At 43.4% G+C, this 18,315-nt stretch overlaps 1 protein-coding gene across 3 annotated transcripts in view; it reads left to right on the top strand.

The window, feature by feature from the left end:
- LOC137378647 (ciliary neurotrophic factor receptor subunit alpha-like) overlaps positions 1–18,315 on the top strand; it is a 578,914-nt gene that overhangs the window by 314,694 nt on the left and 245,905 nt on the right. For all 3 annotated transcript variants that reach the window (XM_068049059.1, XM_068049135.1, XM_068048974.1), the window contains one exon: positions 7,515–7,678. In XM_068049059.1, coding sequence (XP_067905160.1) covers positions 7,515–7,678 — 164 coding nt within the window. The remainder of the gene's footprint in view (positions 1–7,514; positions 7,679–18,315) is intronic.

Raw genomic sequence — 18,315 nt, 5'->3', positions numbered from 1 at the left:
CCTGCCCCCTACATTTACATCCAAATCGTTAATATATACCACAAATAGCAGGGGACGCAGTACTGAGCCCTGCAGAACGCCACTGGAAACAGCACTCCAGTTGCTAAGACACCCGTCAACAATTACCCTTTGTTTCCTGCCACTGAGCCAATTTTGTATCCACCTTGCTGTATTTCCCTGGATCCCATGGGATTTTATTTTTTTAACCAGTCTGTCATGTGGGACCTTGTCAAAAGCCTTGCTAAAATCCATGTAGACCACATCAACTGCACTACCTTCATCAATCTCCCTTGTTACTTCAAAAAATTTGATCAAGTTGGTCAAACAAGATCCAATAATTTGCCCACTACTGAGATTAAACTGACTGGCATGTAATTATTCGGTTTATCCTTCGCTCCCTTTTTAAACAGAGGTACAATGGTAGCAGTTCTTCATTCCTCCAGCACCACACTCTGTATCCAGTACGGACTGGAAAATGATGGTCAGACCCTCTGCTACTTCCTCTCTTGCTTCTTTTAACAACTGAGGGTACATTTCATTTGGCCCTGGTGATTTATCAATTTTCAAGGATGCTAATCCCATTAATACTTTCTCATCTTTATCACATCCAGTACTTCACACTTCTTCTTAATTACAAAATCTGCATCGCCCCCTCTTTTGTGAAGACAGATGCTAAGTATTCATTAAGAACCATACCGACATCTTCCGCCCTTACACATCGGTTAACTTTTTGGTCTTTTATGGGCCCTACTCTCTCCTTAGTTGTCCTCTTACTCTTAATGTATTGATAAAACATCTTTGTTTTGCTTGTCAATATGCTTTCATGCCCTCTCTTTGCTTTCCTAATTTCCTTTTTGATTTCACCCCTCCACTTTCTATACTCCTCTCGGCTTTCTGTAGTATCGAGTTCTCGGTGTCGGACATAAGCTTTCCTTTTCTGCCTTATTTTACCCTGTAGGCTCCTTGACATCCATGGGGCTCTAGATTTGGCTGTCTCGCCCTTTTTCTTTGTGGGAACATATTTACTCTGAACCTCCTGAATCTCCCCTTTGAATGCCTCCCACTGCTTTGTCACTGATTTACCTTCAAGTAGCTATTTCCAGTCTACTTTTGCTAAATCACTCCTCATTTTAGTAAAATCGGCCTTGACCCAATTGAGAACTTTAACTCCTGTTCTATCCCTGTCCTTTTCCATAATTATATTAAAACTGACTTAATTATTATCACTACCACCAAAATGCTCTCCCACTGCCACCCCTTCCACCTGCTAATCTTCATTTCCCAAAACTAAGTCTAAAACTGCACCCTCTCTTGTTGGACTTGCTACATACTGAGCAAAAAAGTTCTCCTGAATGCACCTCAAGAATTCTGCTCCCTCAATGTACACACATTGTACCTATTTCAGCTAAACAAAATAAGTGACACTCATTCGCTGGTTCATTCCCCAGGGCAATGCCTTGACCAATCAGAATCAAGCTGTCTGGTTTAAATTTCAAACAAAGCTTGGCAGTTAACTATCAGTCATTGTACACTGGTGCATTATCCATGGCAATGCTTCTACCAATCAGAGTTTGCTTGCAAACCAATCAGCACTCTTTTTTCATACAGTATAAAGTTGTTGTTTTCCCTTATATTGGGATGCTTACAGATTGTCCTGATGAGTGCAAGAAAAAAAGCTTTGAAAACATGTTTCTATTTTCAGCAATACTCAAGTTGTGTACTACCAAATACTCTTCTACTTTATTCTAACAATGTGTCTTAGCCGCAACTTTTCCCTTTGCCTTCTTTGCCGGCCTTCTTATAACGCCTCTGTTTTTTCCCAATTTAATTCCAACTATTCTGCAGTTAAGGGTTCTGTGCTCCAGCACAGGTATCACCTCCTCCAGTTAGTTGTTTAATTGTCCACCACCATTCACGAATGGATGTGGCAGGACTGTAGAGCTTAGATCTGATCTGTTGATTGTGGGATTCCTTCACTCTGTCTATCACATGCTGTTTGACATGCAAGTATCCTGTTTTGTAACTTCACCAGGTTGATGTCTCAGTTTTGGTGCCTCATGCCTGGTGCTCCTGGCATGCCCTCCTGCACTCTTCATTGAACCAGGGTTGGTCTCCTGGCTTGATGGTAATGGTAGAGTGGGGGAATGTAGTTGAGTACAATTCGGCTGCTGCTGATGGCCCACAGCGCCTCATGGCTTCCCAGTTTTGCATTGCTAGATCAGTTCAAACTCTATCCCATTTAACACAGTGGTAGTGCCACACAACACGATGGATGATATCCACAATGAGAAGACAGGACTTTGTCTCCACAAGGACTGTGTGCTGGTCATTCCTACTAGTACTGACTTGGACAGATGTATCTGCGACAGGCAGATTGGTGAGGACGAGGTCAAGTATGTTTTTCCCTCTTGTTGGTTCCCTCACCACCCGCCGCAGGCCCAGTTGCGCAGTTATGTCCTTTAGGACTCGGCCGGCAATGGTGCTACCAAGCCACTCTTAGTGATGGACATTGAAGTCCCCCACCCACAGTACATTCTGTGCCATTGCCACCTTCAGTGCTTCCTCCAAGTGATGTTCAACATGGAGGAGTACTGCTTCATCAGCAGAGTGGGGGGTGGGGGGGCGGGGGTGCTGGCAGTAGGTGGTAATCAGCAGGAGGTTTCCTTGCCAGTGTTTGACCTGATGCCATGAGACTTCATGGGGTCCGGAGTCGATGTTGAGGACTCCCAGGACAACTGCCTCCTGACTGTGCTGCCACCGCTGCTCGGTCTGTCCTGCTGGTGCGACGGGACAGGACATACCCTGGGATGGTGATGGCAGTGTCTGGGACATTGTCTGTAAGATATGATTCCATTAGTATGATGATGTCAGGCTGCTGCTTGACTAGTCTGTGGGACAGCTCTCCCAACTTTGGCACAAGCCCCCAGATGTTGGTAAGGAAGTCTTTGCAGGGTCGACAGGGCTGGGTTTGCCATTGTTGTTTCCGGTGCCTAGGTCAATGTTGGGTGGTCTGTCCTGTTTCATTCCTTATTGACTTTGGAGCGGTTTGATACAATTGAGTGGCTTGCTAGGCCATTTCAGAGTCAACCACATTGCTGTGGATCTGGAGTCACATGTAGGTAAGGACAGCAGATTTCCTTCCCTCAAGGGCATTAGTGAACCAGATGGGATTTTATAACAATTGACAATGATTTCATGGCCATCATTAGACTAGCTTTTATTTCCAGATTTATTAATTAAATTCAAATTCCAGCTTCTGCTGTGGTGGGATTTGAGCCCATGTACCCCAGAGCAATACCAGTGGCAATACCAATACACCACCACCTTCCTTATAGTGTTCAGTCACTCTATCCTCAATTATAGACTCTATGTTAGGCTAACTGGTCTATAGTTCCTTGGTTTTCTTCTCTCACTATTCTTACATAATAGAGTGGCATGCACAATTTTCCAATCTAATGGAATGGTTCCCAAATCAAGAGAACATTGGAAGCTTACAGTCAGCCATTTACAATGTCCTCACCTACTTCCTTTAAAACTTGGGATGGAAACCACCTGGTCCTGAGGATTTGTCACCCTTCGCTGTTCTTTCTATCTTTCCCCTTTGTATCTTTCTCATTTCTAACTATTCAGAAGTTATTTCATCTGGAACTTAGAGCCAGCGGAGAGAAGAAGGGTAGTCTTACCAATTTAAGATGGACTTCCAAGCTAAGCAACAGAAATGGAAGGACAGAGTATTAACTCAAAGTACTGACAGTCCCCAAGTGTGGGCATTCTCAACCTTGATCCCAATTATTATGAACCTACAGAACTAAACTGGCCATGGTTCAGCAAAAATTAGTACCCATTTGGCTGTTTCACTCAGGATGCTGTGTAGAAATTAGAAAAATTCACACTAAAGTAGTCAGGTGTTCTTTGCATGCATGAACATCGTTGGGGGCAGAGAAGAGGATCTGAAATTAAAAAGGCATTGAAGATAGAGAAGTGTTTTATTCCTTCAAGTGTACAACTCAATGTGGATAGCTATAAAATCCACATTCAACTGGATTTGTAATGGACAGGTGGCACTTATTATTTAATGGCATTCTTCAAGGGAATTGCCCAGTATATCTTAACTTTGAAAAACAGTTAGCATTCTATATAAGAAACTTGTTGCAAAGACTAAGATCATAGAGCCTGAAACTTTGGCCCAGACCCAGGGTAAATGGAATGGATGAACGGTCGAGGGACTGGAAAATGAAGCAGAACCAGATTCTGCCTGAAACCTCCCCCATTCTTTGATGCTGGCCACACTCCTGTGGGGTGTGCCCTGGGTAGATCTTCTGCCCATAGTCCTGTGTCAGGCAGGTGTTTTCAGGATAAGTTCCTGGGATACCCTGGCAATTCTTCCTTTTACTTTTTAAAACAGCTGGCATGTGTTCTTATGGGGCCCTAGAACCGGCCAAGCATCTTGCCAGAAGTTAGAATTAGAATTAGAACATTACAGCGCAGTACAGGCCCTTCGGCCCTCAATGTTGCGCCGACCTGTGAAACCATCTGACCTACACTATTCCATTTTCATCCATATGTCTATCCAATGACCACTTAAATGTCCTATATCTATCACCCCTCAACTTAAAGCTATGTCCCCTCGTGTTTGCCATCACCATCCGAGGAAAAAGACTCTCACTATCCACCCTATCTAACCCTCTGATTATCTTATATGTCTCTATTAAGTCACCTCTCCTCCTCCTTCTCTCCAACGAAAACAACCTCAAGTCCCTCAGCCTTTCCCCGTAAGACCTTCCCTCCATACCGCAACATCCTAGTAAATCTCCTCTGCACCCTTTCCATAGCTTCCACATCCTTCCTATAATGCGGTGACCAGAACTGCACGCAATACTCCAGGTGCGGTCTCACCAGAGTTTTGTACAGCTGCAGCATGACCTCGTGGCTCCGAAACTCGATCCCCCTACTAATAAAAGCTAACACACCATATGCCTTCTTAACAGCCCTATTAACCTGGGTAGCAACCTTCAGGGATTTATGCACCTGGACACCAAGATCTCTCTGTTCATCTACACTACCAAGAATCTTCCCATTAGCCCAGTACTCTGCATTCCTGTTACTCGTTCCAAAGTGAATCACCTCGCACTTTTCCGCATTAAACTCCATTTGCCATCTCTCAGCCCAGCTCTGCAGCCTATCTATGTCCCTCTGTACCCTACAACATCCTTCGGCACTATCCACAACTCCACCGACCTTAGTGTCATCCGCAAATTTACTAACCCACCCTTCTACACCCTCTTCCAGGTCATTTATAAATATGACAAACAGCAGTGGCCCCAAAACAGATCCTTGTGGTACACCACTAGTAACTAAACTCCAGGATGAACATTTGCCATCAACCACCACCCTCTGTCTTCTTTCAGCTAGCCAATTTCTGATCCAAAGCTCTAAATCACCTTCAACCCCATACTTCCATATTTTCTGCAATAGCCTACCGTGGGGAACCTTATCAAAGGTAATTAATCTGGGAGGGATCTTACTGTACTGGATTTACGGCTCCTATGGGTGCTGAACATCCCTTGCAGCCACTTTTTCTTTTGTCCAGGAAGGACATCCATGCACACATAGTAGAGCGACTGTGTTCCGCTCACCCTCCCCATTAGTGAATGAGAACACTCAGCCTTGCTATGTCATGTGACATAAAAAATAGTAGTCTGGTTCCGAATGCACAATCTGGCTATTTCATGGGCCTTTCAGAGTACAATGGTTAGTTTCTAAGGGATCTCTCTGATTTTTAAACCTCTACCAGCCCACAATTTGTCGCACTCAGTATTTTGAAGAATCACTCCTTCCATTTAAATTCGCCTGCCCATATTCACAGACACCCCTTTAACCTTTCCATCTCTTGTGGCCTCTGTACTCTGATGGTCTCAATCATTGTCAAGAAAACTCTGACCACTTCCTTGTATACCCCACATCTCCCTACCCTCTTTCAACTTTTTTCCTTCTGCATGCACTCCCCCTAGAAAAAAAACCACTTTTATAACTGCACTTTCAAAATTCCAAATTCCTAGCTTTTGGAACTTCTATTCACTATAACACTTCTACAGCTGTTAACTTGTTCAACCACTGGTTACCTGTGCCTTTGATCCCTTGCTGCTGGCAAAACCTTTACTTTCTCCTATCTTGACTATTCACCTGTTATCTCTGCCATCTTCACTCCCTCAAGCTCAAGGACTCAGATGTGAGAGTATCTGACACGCCATTGGTTTAACTATCATCAAGAGATCTGGCTGGAACACATCAAGCTCTTTCGGGCCTCCTTGTCTTCTGCTAAAACTGTGCATGAATCCAGAATCTTCCTGGAGATCAAAGAAACCTCCATCTTCTTGATTTATTTTATCTTCTCTTCTAATTTTTGTTCTGTGCTATGAGCTTTGGTGCTTTTCTGAGGTTTTATTTATTTAAGTTACCTTTATTTTGATGTTCATTTAGTTTAGATGACAGGAGAGCAATATTCATCAACTGCTTCTATGTATCCATAATACTAAAATCAGCTCCCTTAATCTGACAAGGGGGCATAGCCTTAAAATTCGAGCTAGGCAGTTCAGGGCTGATGTCAGCAAGCACATTTTCATGCAATTATTTTGGCTGCCTTCATCCATTGTAGGATGTAACCCTCCTCGTGCCTTTTCCGTTATTTCTATCGCTTGCTGTTCTTGCTCATGTGGTTCCTAGGTATGATATTATGTTATCTCTCCATCTTCTTCTCAGTCTCCCCGTTCTTTTTCCTGTTCTTGGCTGCCACTCCACTAGCCTTTTTGTTCGCCTGTTATCTTTGAGCAACATGTCCAGCCCATCTCCATTTGGCTTAATTTATCTTCGTACAAATCGGTGGTGGAAATCTGAAACTCTCCTTCAAAAAGCTGTTGAGACTAGGTCTATTGAAATTGTCTAAACCAAGATTGATAGATTTTTGTTAGACAAGGGTATTAAGGGTTACGGGACCAAGCTGGGTAAATGCAGATAAGATACAGATCAGCTATGATCTAATTGAATGGTAAACAGACTCGAGGAGTTGAATAGCCTACTCCTGTTCCTAAGACAGCAGAGTCATAAACTCACAAAAGAAATCTGATTTTCAGCGATGTAAGTCTAGCGAACTGTCACTCGAACATTGGTCCTTCATGCTCTGAGTTACAGAAGCACTAAATATAAAAGCGTCTAGAAAATAATGACTCACCTCCCAACCAAATAATCCCTTTGAAACATGTAGGAGAGGAGGAGAATTTTGAGCTTATGTGGAGCTAAAAGCAGCAACAGAGAGGGGATCATGTCATCCATGATTACAACAAAGTAGTTGAAGCTAAAGAGAATGAAAATTATCCTCTTGTGTCATTTTTGACTATGGTGTAAAATTGCTCCTGCAGTTCACAGGGACTGCTATTGAATTGAACCTTTCTTCAAACATCATAGAACCACATGCAGAAAGCAAATTCTTATTGGACTGATTTTTTTGTTCTCTCTAGTGAAGCCAGACCCTCCAGAGATAACTGAAGTAAATACAATTCCTGACTCCCCTCGCAGACTGGAAGTTAAATGGAGGAATCCATTGACCTGGCCTGAGCCAGATTCTATCCCTCTCAAGTACTTCCTGAGGTACAAGCCAGTCATTCTGGATGACTGGCAACATGTGAGTGCTTTTGTCTCTTATTTCAGCTGCACCTTGTAAACTGTGAATTGTATTTCTTTTACAGTAGATTCATTTACAGTAGTTTTATTTAATGATTTTTCTTAGATAAAAAATTAATGTTTTTAGTGCACCTAAGATAGATTTTAAAGTAAACAAGGACATTATTCATATGGGTCACTAATGATGGTTGATCTTCCTCTCCTGGGGCTGTCCAGGAGCAATTTATGCAGAGTGCACAGTGAGTATACCTGTGTGCGTCAAGTATTAAGCCCCCGCACTTCCTCTGGGGCTGCATCTGAACTCTGCAGGTATACTCTGGGTGAAAATGGATGCACGTAGTCTACAATTGGCTACAGAAATAAAGAAAAGAGAACACTTCCTTGTATTCTGGGCCTTGAAGGTGGAATTTACCATAAAGGGGCATACACAGTGGAAGATACATCAAAAAAAATTGTGATTCTTCAGAATTTCCAATTGCATAGAATATTGCTCACTTGGTTTTCTTTCTCATTTAAAAAAAATGGTTTTCTGTCCGTAACAATGTGATATCTGCTGTGTGATATCTGGAGTGTGATCTTTATGCACACTGGCATACCATTTTTAATATGTTACACATAGATATTTAAGATAGATGATCAAAGCATTTGTCTTAACAGGATTATATTTAAGTCATGAAGGTATGATTTTGTAAGGTACACTGAATCCCTGAAGAAATTTCTCTTAAAGTCGCATTACAATTGCTGGAAAGCTGCAGCGTTGAATGACTAGAAACTCAACAGTGAGATGCAATTTTGAAAACCAGTTTTTCTGATATTTCCATTGAAGCCTACCCTGGAGACTGGGTTAAATCAGTCTTGGCCTGACTGGGTTATCTGTGGGAAGGAGAGGAAAGTAGCTGAAGTGAGGGGCAAGGTAATAGGGTCGCCAAAACTTAAAAATGACACTGATGATATCTATAAAAATATCCAGTAGATTGATGATCCCACCTTTGAAGTAGAGGTGGATTCTCCCACGAATCTGGTGTTAGAGGAGGCAAAGTGGGAAGCAAAGATCTAAAGAAATGACAAGAAAACAATTATACAAAAATGGTGGTGCAGTCATGAATAGTTGTCTCCAATAAGTGTTTACTTAAGGCCAAAGATGGAGCCTAAATAGATGTTCTGTAGTGGTTAAAATAGAATATCAAGAAACAGCTGAATGTATTGAATACAGCAAAGGTTATGGGCTGTGACAACATCCTATCTGTAGTGCTAAAAACTTGTGCTCCAAAATTAGCTGTGCCCGTAGCCAAGCTGTTCTGGTATAGCTACAACACTGGAATCTACCCAACAAAATGGAAAATTGCCCAGGTATATCCTGTCTGCAAAAAAAGGGTAGGACAATTCCAATCCGGGCAAATACCACCCCATCAGTCCACTCTCGATCATCAGTAAAGTGATGGAAGGTATCATCGACTGTGCTATCAAGTGACACTTATTCACCAATTACAGAATCACAGAATTCTTACAGCACAGAAGAAGGCCATTGGGCCCATCATGTCTGCACTGACTCTCCAAAGGAGCAATTTATCCAGTGCCACTCCCCCACCTTCTCCCCTTAGCCCTGCACATTCTTCCTTCTCAGATAATAATCCAATTCCTTTGTGAATGCCTCGACTGAACCTGCCTCCACCACACTTTCAGGCAGATATTGCAGATCCTAACCACTCGCTGCGTGAAAACGTCTTTCCTCGTGTCTCCATCAGGGGTCGGCAACATGTCCATACACGGATTTTGAGATCCATAACTGGTAATTTCAGGGATGAGAAATTTCACATTGGCTTCTTCTTTCTGACCAGATGGGATTAAAAAACAAATCACAACTGTCAGTTTCACAGCTGACAGGCACAGAGAGCAGAACAACAGTTTTCGAGCTTTGGACAGCTTTGTGGTTTTCTGGAGGGTTTTGACTCTTTTTTTAAAAGCCCGCCAGATAAGCTCTATTCTGTCAACAAAAGTAATTAGCATTGGCATTGCATACTATTTTTTTTGCTAGCTAGCTAATACAATTGTGCTGCTCTCCATTGATGTTTACATACTTAGCTAATTTATTTATAGAGAGAAATGTATTTTAAATCAGTCTGTGTTTTGATGGCATGAGATTGATTATACACTTTAAATACAGATTAATTGCCCCATGTCCATGGCTGAGTCAATAATTTTGTTAAATGTCTGTGGTGTAACATGTTGGTGCCTATCCCTGGTCTCCATTGCTTCTTTTGCCAATTACCTTACATCTGTGCCCTCTTGCTCTCAATCCTTCCACCAGTGGGAACAGTTTTTCCCTGTCTACTCCGTCCAGACCTCTCATGATTTTGAATGCCTCGATCAAATCTCCTCTCAGCCTTCTCTTCTCCAAGGAAAACAGTCCCAACTTCGCCAATCTATCCACGTAACTGAAGTTTGCCATCCCTGGAACCATTCTTGTGAATCTTTTCCACACTCCAATGCCTTCACATTTTCCAGAACTGGACAAAATACTCCAGCTGAGGCTGAAACAATTTTTTATACAAGTTTAGCATAACATCCTCATTTTTGTACTCTATGCCCCTATTAATAAAGCCTAGAATGCTGTATGCTTTATTAACCACCCTCTCAACCTGTCCTGCTACCTTCAATAACTTATGCACATATACCCCCCAGGTCCCTCTGCTCCTGCACCCCCTTTAGAATTGTACCCTTTATTTTATATTGTCTCTCCATGTTCTTCCTACCAAAATTAATCACTTCACACTTCTCTGCATTAAATTTCATCTGTCACTTGTCCACCCATTCCACCACCCTGTGTATGTCCTTTTGGAGTTCTACACTATCCTCCTCACTGTTCACAATGCTTCCAAGTTTCATGTCATCCGCAGATTTTGAAATTGTGCCCTGTACACCAAGGTCTAAATCATTAATATATATCAGAGAGAGCAAGGGTCCTAACACTGACCCTTGAACTCCACTACAAACCTTCCTCCAGCCAGAAAAACATCCATTACCACTACTCTATGTTTCCTGTCACTTAGCCAAGTATATATCTGTGTTGCTACTGTTCCTTTTATTCCATGAGCTATAACTTTGCTCACAAGTCTGTTGTGTGGCACTTTATCAAATGCCTTTTGGAAATCCATGTACACCACATGGACTTCATCAACCCTCTCTGTTATCGCATCAAAAAACTCAGTAAGTTAATTAAACACAATTTGCCCTTCACAAAACCATGCTGGCTTTCCTTAATTAATCCATATTTGTCCAAGTGACTATTAATTTTGTCCCAAATTATTGTTTCAACAAGCTTCCCCACCACCAAGGTGAAACTGACTGTCCTGTAGTTGCTGGGCTTATCTTTATACCCTTTTTGAACAAAGATGTAACATTTGCAATTCTCCAGTCCTCTGGCAGCACTCCTGAGTCTCAGCAAGACTGGAAAATTATGGCCAGTGCCTCCGTGATTTCCACTATCACTTCCCTCGGTATCCTTGGATGCATCTCATCTGGTCCTGGTGCTTTATCCACTTTAAGTACAGACAGCCCATCCAGTACATCCTCCTTATCAATTTCAAACCCTTCAATTACCTCCTCTTTCACAATGACCAGCAGTGCAGCATCTTTTTCCTTGGTAAAGACAGATGCAAAGTACTCATTTAATACCTCAGCTATGCCTCCTGCTTCTATGTGTAAAACCCCTTTTGGTCCCTAATCAGTTCCACTCCTCCTTTTACCATCATTTTACTATTTATATGCCTTTAGAAGACTTTTGAATTCCCTTTTATGTCAGCAGTCAGTCTTTTTTCATACTCTCTCTTTGCTTCTCTTATTTGCTTTTTCATTTTCCCTCTGAGCCATCTGTATATAGTCTGGCTCTCCATAGTGTTATCCACCTGACACTTTTTCTTCTTCATCTTAATCTCTATCTCTTTTGTCATGCAGGAAGCTCTGGATTTGTTTGCCCAACCTTTCACTTTTGAGGGAACATACCTTGTCTGTGCCAGAACTATCTTTTCAGTTGCAATTTTGCCTGCCAACCTTTGATTCCAATTTATCTGGCCTGCTCACTGATGCTCAGTTTGGGTTCTGCCAGAGTCACTTGGCTCCAGACCTCATTATAGCCCTGCTTCAAACCTGGACAAAAGTGCTGAATTACAGTGGTGAGGTGAGAGTGACTGCCCTTGATATCAGGGAGCATTTGACTGAATGTGAAACTGAAAATCCTAGTGATATTGAAGTCAATGGGAATCAGGGGGAAAACTCTTCACAGGTTGGAGTCATAGCTAGCACAAAGGAAGATGGTTGTGATTGTTGGAGGCCAATCATTTAAGTCCCAGGACATCACTGCAGGAGTTCCTCAGGATTGTGCCCGAGGCCCAACGATCTTCAGTTGCTTTATCAATGACCTTCTCTCCATCATAAGGTTAGAATTGGGACATTTACTGATGATTGCAAAGTGTTCAGTTATTTTGCAATTCCGAAGAAGTCCATACCCGCATGCAAGTCCAGGCTTGGACTGATAATTGGCAAGTATCATTTGCACTACACAAGTAGCAAGCAATGATCATCTCCACCAAGAGAGAGGCTAACCACTTCCCCTTGACATTCAATGGCATTACCATCAGCATTATGGAAATCACAATTGACATAAAAGCTGACAAGACGCATAAATACTGTGGTTCCAAGACCCAGTCAAAGGCTGGATATTTTGCAACAAATGACTCACCTACTGATTCCCCAGAACCATTCTAACATCTGCAAGGCACAAGTTATGGGTGTGAGGGAATACTCTCCACTTGTCTGGATGAGTGCAGCTGCAGTAAAATTCAAGGAGCTTGACACTATTCAAGACATAGTAGTCCATTTGAAAGGATTATCATCCACCTCTTAAACACTCATTCCCTCCACCAATGGCATAACGTGGCTGCAGTGTGCACCAGCTTGGATAAAAAATTGTCTAGAAAACAGTGAGGTAAATGTTTTTTTTTCAAACCAGAGGATGTTAGACAGTAGTGTTCCCCAAGGTTCAGTGCTTGGACCACTGTTTTTATGATGTGTGTGTATATATATTTATATATATATAAAGTTTGCTGATGATACTAAACTTGGAAGTTTGGCAGACAGTAAGGATGATACCAATCAACTGCAACAGGACAAGTAGAATGGGCAGGCAAGTGACAGATGAAATTTAATATAGATAAGTGTGAGGTGATCCATTTTGGCAGAATTAATAGGGAGATGCAATATGGACTTAATGGCACAGTTCTAAAGAGTGTGGAGAAACAGAGGGATCTGGGGATTCATGTGCAAAGATCTTGGAAGGTGGCAGGACACATTGAAAGAGTGGTTAGTAAAGCATATGGGATCTTGGGCTTCATGAACAGAGATATTGAGTACAGAAGCTGAACCTCTATAAATCCCTGGTTACACCACAACTAGAGTATTGCATCCACTTCTGGTCAACACACTTTAGGAAGGATGTGATGGTCCTTGAGAGGATGCAGAGGAGATTTACCAGAATGGTTCCAGGGATGGGGGATTTTAGCTACAAGATTAGGTTGGAGAAGCTGGGGTTGTTCTTCTTGGAGCAAAGGAGATTGAGGGGGAGATCTGATAGAAGTGTACAAGATTATGATAGGTTTGGATAAGTTAGACAAAGAAAAGCTGTTCCCATTAGCTGCTGGTACAAGGACTAGGGGATACAGATCTAAGGGTTTGGGCAAGAGATGCAGGGGGGTTGTGAGGAAGAACTTCTTTAAGCAGCAAGTGGTAATGACCTGGAACTCACTGCCCACGAGGGTGGTGGAAGCAGAGATGATAAATGATTTCAAAAGGAAATTGGATGGAAACTTGATGGAAATAAATGTGCAGGGCTTTTGGGATAGAGCAGGGGAATTGGACTGACTGGATTGCTTTACAGAGAGCCACCATGGACGTGATGGACCAAATAGCCTCCTTCTGTTCTGTAATTACTCTATGGGCTGGATTTTGCCAGCCCTCTGGGGCAGGCTTTTTGGCGGAGGACCCATAAAATGGTGCAGTAAGGTGGGGCGTGGGGGGGTGCCACATTTCCATCGTCTTCCCGCCGCCTTACCATCTTGCCAGTGACGGCGAAGGTGGCAGAGGGCCCTTCCGCCCAGAGGCCAGTTGAGCCACTTAAGGGCCTTTTTCAGCCTCTCCTGATACACCGCCATGTGGGAAGACTGCCAGGCAAACCCTGGCAGACTCTCAGCAAGCTCCATGAGGGGACCTTCCTTTTTGGACACTCTTTGGCCCACGGAGGGGGCCTCCCACTGGCAATGGCCATCCCTGTAGTAATGGCACCACCTGTCCTCACCAACCACCCTCCGGCCCCGTCTATGGGGCCTACCTGACTGCTCTGCCCCTCCAGACCCCACTTACCTGGTTTTCAGAGCGCCGTTCATCACTGCGTCCTCCTCCTCCAGGTGCAGCCCCAGCAGTAGCCACTACTCCTGGTGGCGCTGCAGAGGCTGCTGAGTTGTCAGCCCTCCGATTCGCGGGCAGCTCTTGATGGCGGACAGCCATCCTTAATAGGGGTAGTTGTCACTGGCAAGATGCAGCCCCAGGTCCGGCTTACTGCCACAGCAAGGTCAGCCCTCCACTTTCTGGCCCATCAGCGGGACCCTACCAGCGGGACTAAACTCAGCCCTATGACTCTGTCTAGAAGATGCAACTTGCCAAGGTTTGGCAGCATCTTCCAAACCTATAATCGCCACCTAGAAAGCCAAGAGCAGCAAGCACATGGGAACAACATGACTTTCAAGTTCCCTTCCAAGTCCCACGACATTCTAACTTTGAAATACATTACCTTCCTCATTGCTGCGTCAAGATCCTGGAGCTCCCTCCCTAACAGCATTGTGGGTGTACCTCCACCACTTGGACAGTCGTGATTTAAGAAAGTGGCTCACCACCACCTTCTCAAGGGTAAATAGGGATGGGCAACAAGTGCTGGCCTTGCCAGCGATGCCCACATCCCGAGACTGATTAAACAAAAAAAAGGTTCCTCTAATGGCTTTGTGGATAAATATGGTAATTTCTTTTTCCAAAAATATCCTTTATTCATAAAATTTGTAAAAAGAAAGTACATTATAAAACAATTCATATGGACATTTCAGAAAGTGCAAAAAAAATCAGTTTCTTTCACAAGTGGCCTCGTTCTGTGCCGTAAGCTTTTTATGATTCTATGATACCGAACGTAAGGTGCCTCACAACTCTTGCCATTCCATCTTAGATACAATTTACATTTGCATTACGTAGCACAAAAATCTTTTCAGGTTTTACACAAGTTTCAGCGCCTCGGTATACTATGGCGGGAGGACCTTACACAGTGGCCTTTACACATTGAGCCTTTGCGACGGCTGCCCCAAGCTTTAGTGCATCCCTCAGCACATAGTCCTGGACCTTGGAATGTGCTAGTCTGCAACAATCAGTCATGGACAGCTCTTTGTACTGGAAGACCGGCAAGTTTTGGGCAGACCAAAAAGCGTCTTTCACCAAGTTGATGATCCTCCAGCAGCAATTGATGTTTATCTTGGTGTGCGTCCCTGGGAACAGCCCGTAGAGCACAGAGTCCTGCATTATGGAGCCGCTAGTTCAGTATCATCCAGTGCGGTATTGAACTGACCAGACCAGCTGATCTGTGGTCTGAGCTAAGTTAGCACATCTTAGTCAGAGCAGCAGTTGGAGAGCTACAATTTGATTCAGCTCCCTTAAGTAAAGAGGGAAAGGATCAGCAATGGTTTTAGCTCCTGGTCACTATCCAGCGATCCATATTAGGAAGTGTACTCTAAAGCAGAAGATTGTGTTCAGTGTTGACACCCTGTATTGTTGAATAGTTTTTCCAACATCACTGTCTACGCTCCCACAAAACAATGGCCACATGGGTGGAGTACTGGAGGGCTATCAATCCACATAGAATCACTTAACAGCAAGAGTAAGCTCCTTCACAAGATGAGTGGAGGTGGTTGGACAAAAAACATGTAACAGTCTACATATAATTGTTTTAGAGCCAGCAGCATTTTACAAAAGAACGCAGCCTAAAATGGCCATAACAGCTTACGTGGCAGGCCCAGATTATAAGTGGGATCACATCTCCTTTAAGAAAAAAGCATAAATATTTAAATATGAAGAAATACTGATTTTTACTTAAGTAAACCTTTAAAAAGGGCAAAATGAGCCTCATAGTTAGGTGCAATTTATTAACCGCTAACTACTTTTAAATGTTTGGCATGTATAACAAATTGATCATGCACACAGGATGAATGAGCTATATCTAGTCATCAGTTCTGTAATGAATTAACTGAAACACAAGACGCAATGGCAAGAGACACTGCACCAGGCATGACTTTGATTTAATGTTTTTCATTAAAAGAATACTGCAAAAATGTCATCTGCTATCAAATTGATGCGTTTTCATATCCCTTGCTTTATCCAGTTTTTTTTTAAAGCCAATGCATCCTGGAAGATAAGTGAATGATTTCCATGGAAACAGTTTCAAACTGAAGCCTAGGACAATGTGCACAAGAACAAAGGAGTAAAATAAAGGTTAAAGAACAAGAACAAAAAGGGAAATGTGACAGTTGAGCATTAAGGCAACATATTTTAGTCTGGGACTGGGTGACATCAGATACCTTGCCCAAGTTGCGAAGGGATTTGGGCTCTTTCAGGACCATCTGGATGTCAGTCTGCAGTGATAACGATCATACATCTCCTGGTAGGAATAATGGCTACCTGCCAAAACTGTATTATTAATGCACACTTGGCAAAATGACATTAGCATGGTTTTTATCCCTTGTGGAGTGCTGCTTGATGCAGAAATTGTCTCCTAGAAGGGGGGAAGGGGAAGGAAAGACTTTCATGAGATAGCTGTCACAGGAGACAGCTGAATAACTGATTTTTGCAATGCTAATGGTTCCGCAATGCAATGGGTATTGATTGCCCATTAATCTGACTGCTGATGGTTGGGCAAAGTGACTTTTGGCAGCAGCACAAAGCCTTTAAGAAACAGACCCAGGAAGAGAGAGAGAAAAAAATACATCTGAGCCATGTGACTTTGTAAGTATGTGGCTACAGCCAGATTAAAGAAATGTGCAGTTCTTTGATATAACCTCCACATTGGCCTTTTCCATTTTTAAAATGACCCTTAGACGATTGGAGCTATTGTAGTCCAGATGATATAGTTTAACTCACAGGCTTTTGAGAATTGCCATTCTGAATTAAATTGCTAAATATTTACAAATGTTATTTACTCAAGAAACAAAACCTTTTTCTATTAAAAAGCACACTTTATGTTATCAAATTGCTCCAGTCCTTAAAATAGTTGCAGGATTGCAGTTTGCAGCTAAACAAAATACATGCAATTCTTATCCATTTATAATGTGTATTTTCTTTTAAGAAAATGTTAGGAAAATTTCCTGATCTTAGCCAAGATCATGACATGTGTGCTACATTGCTCCTGGGCCATGGTTTCCGCCCCATGCAGTGATCCCTACTTTACATAATGGCTCAAAGCCCAGCCAATCATGCAGCACGGTGGGATGCAAGATGCCGAATACAGTGCTGGATGACTCTGGAATATGCTGGCGCCATATTTAAAGCCCTGCCAGCTCTGCTTGCATTTCTGCCTTGGACAGATTTGCCGCCTGCTCTTCACTACTGAGACTGGTGTTGAAGTGATTCCTGGACCCCCCCCCCACCCCTCCAGAGATGGACCCCATGGGATTCTCCTCCAGACTGCAAGGGAAAGACGAAGATTCTCTTTCCCAGTAATGGCAAGAAGAGGTAATCTTCCCTGACCAAGCCAGTCTGGATGGAGATCGCTGAGGAGGTCGCCCATCAGACATGGGTCCAGTGCCGCAAGAGGGTCAATGACCTCCTTCATTCTGCCAAGGTGACTGCTCCATAACGCTCTCCTTTTTAGGGACTGCAAGTGTCTATGCAGGAGGAAGCAGGACATGAGAGGGAGGCACGACAATTACGCTGGAAGTCAGGGTTAGGCATCACCTCATCCTGGCAGGTGCATGGCTGCATGTCGGCCACAGGCTTTCACAGCTCACCCCTATTAATTCCCCTGTGAGCAGACAGGAGCATGAGCTATATAGGAAACCCCAGCAGGGTACAAAGGGCTGCCAGTAGCAAAGTATGACTATCTCTCTCTTTCCACTTGCAGGATCAGAGAGCCCATAACAGGAGAGAGACAGCCCTGACTGGTGGAGGCATCCCAGATCTTCGGCCTGTCTTCACAGCACTAGAATTAGCCTGGATCCAGGGTAGCCGCTGCATATCAGATGGAGAGACTGGAGTCTCCATGCAAGAGAGTGTTTTCCATCAGCATAATTCTGGAGACCCACATCACGCATGGTTAGCATGACGAGATCTGCACAGCCTAATCCACACATGTTTGTGTTCTCTCATGCTGGGCGGCATCCACAGAAGGCTCAAGCAGAAAGGGGACAGCTGTCAACCTTGGAGGAGGAACAGCAGTCAGAGAAAACACTGTCAAATGAATCTCCTGCGCCTTCCAACAGTGCAGATACTTTCACCTTGGTGGATTTCCGCTCGGCTGTAGAAACAGCGTCACAAGCTGGTGAGAGCACCGCAAATGTG

The sequence above is a fragment of the Heterodontus francisci genome, chromosome 1 (genome assembly GCF_036365525.1).
Source record: "Heterodontus francisci isolate sHetFra1 chromosome 1, sHetFra1.hap1, whole genome shotgun sequence".
Lineage (NCBI taxonomy): Eukaryota > Metazoa > Chordata > Chondrichthyes > Heterodontiformes > Heterodontidae > Heterodontus > Heterodontus francisci.
This window is presented reverse-complemented; position numbering and strand designations above follow the sequence as displayed.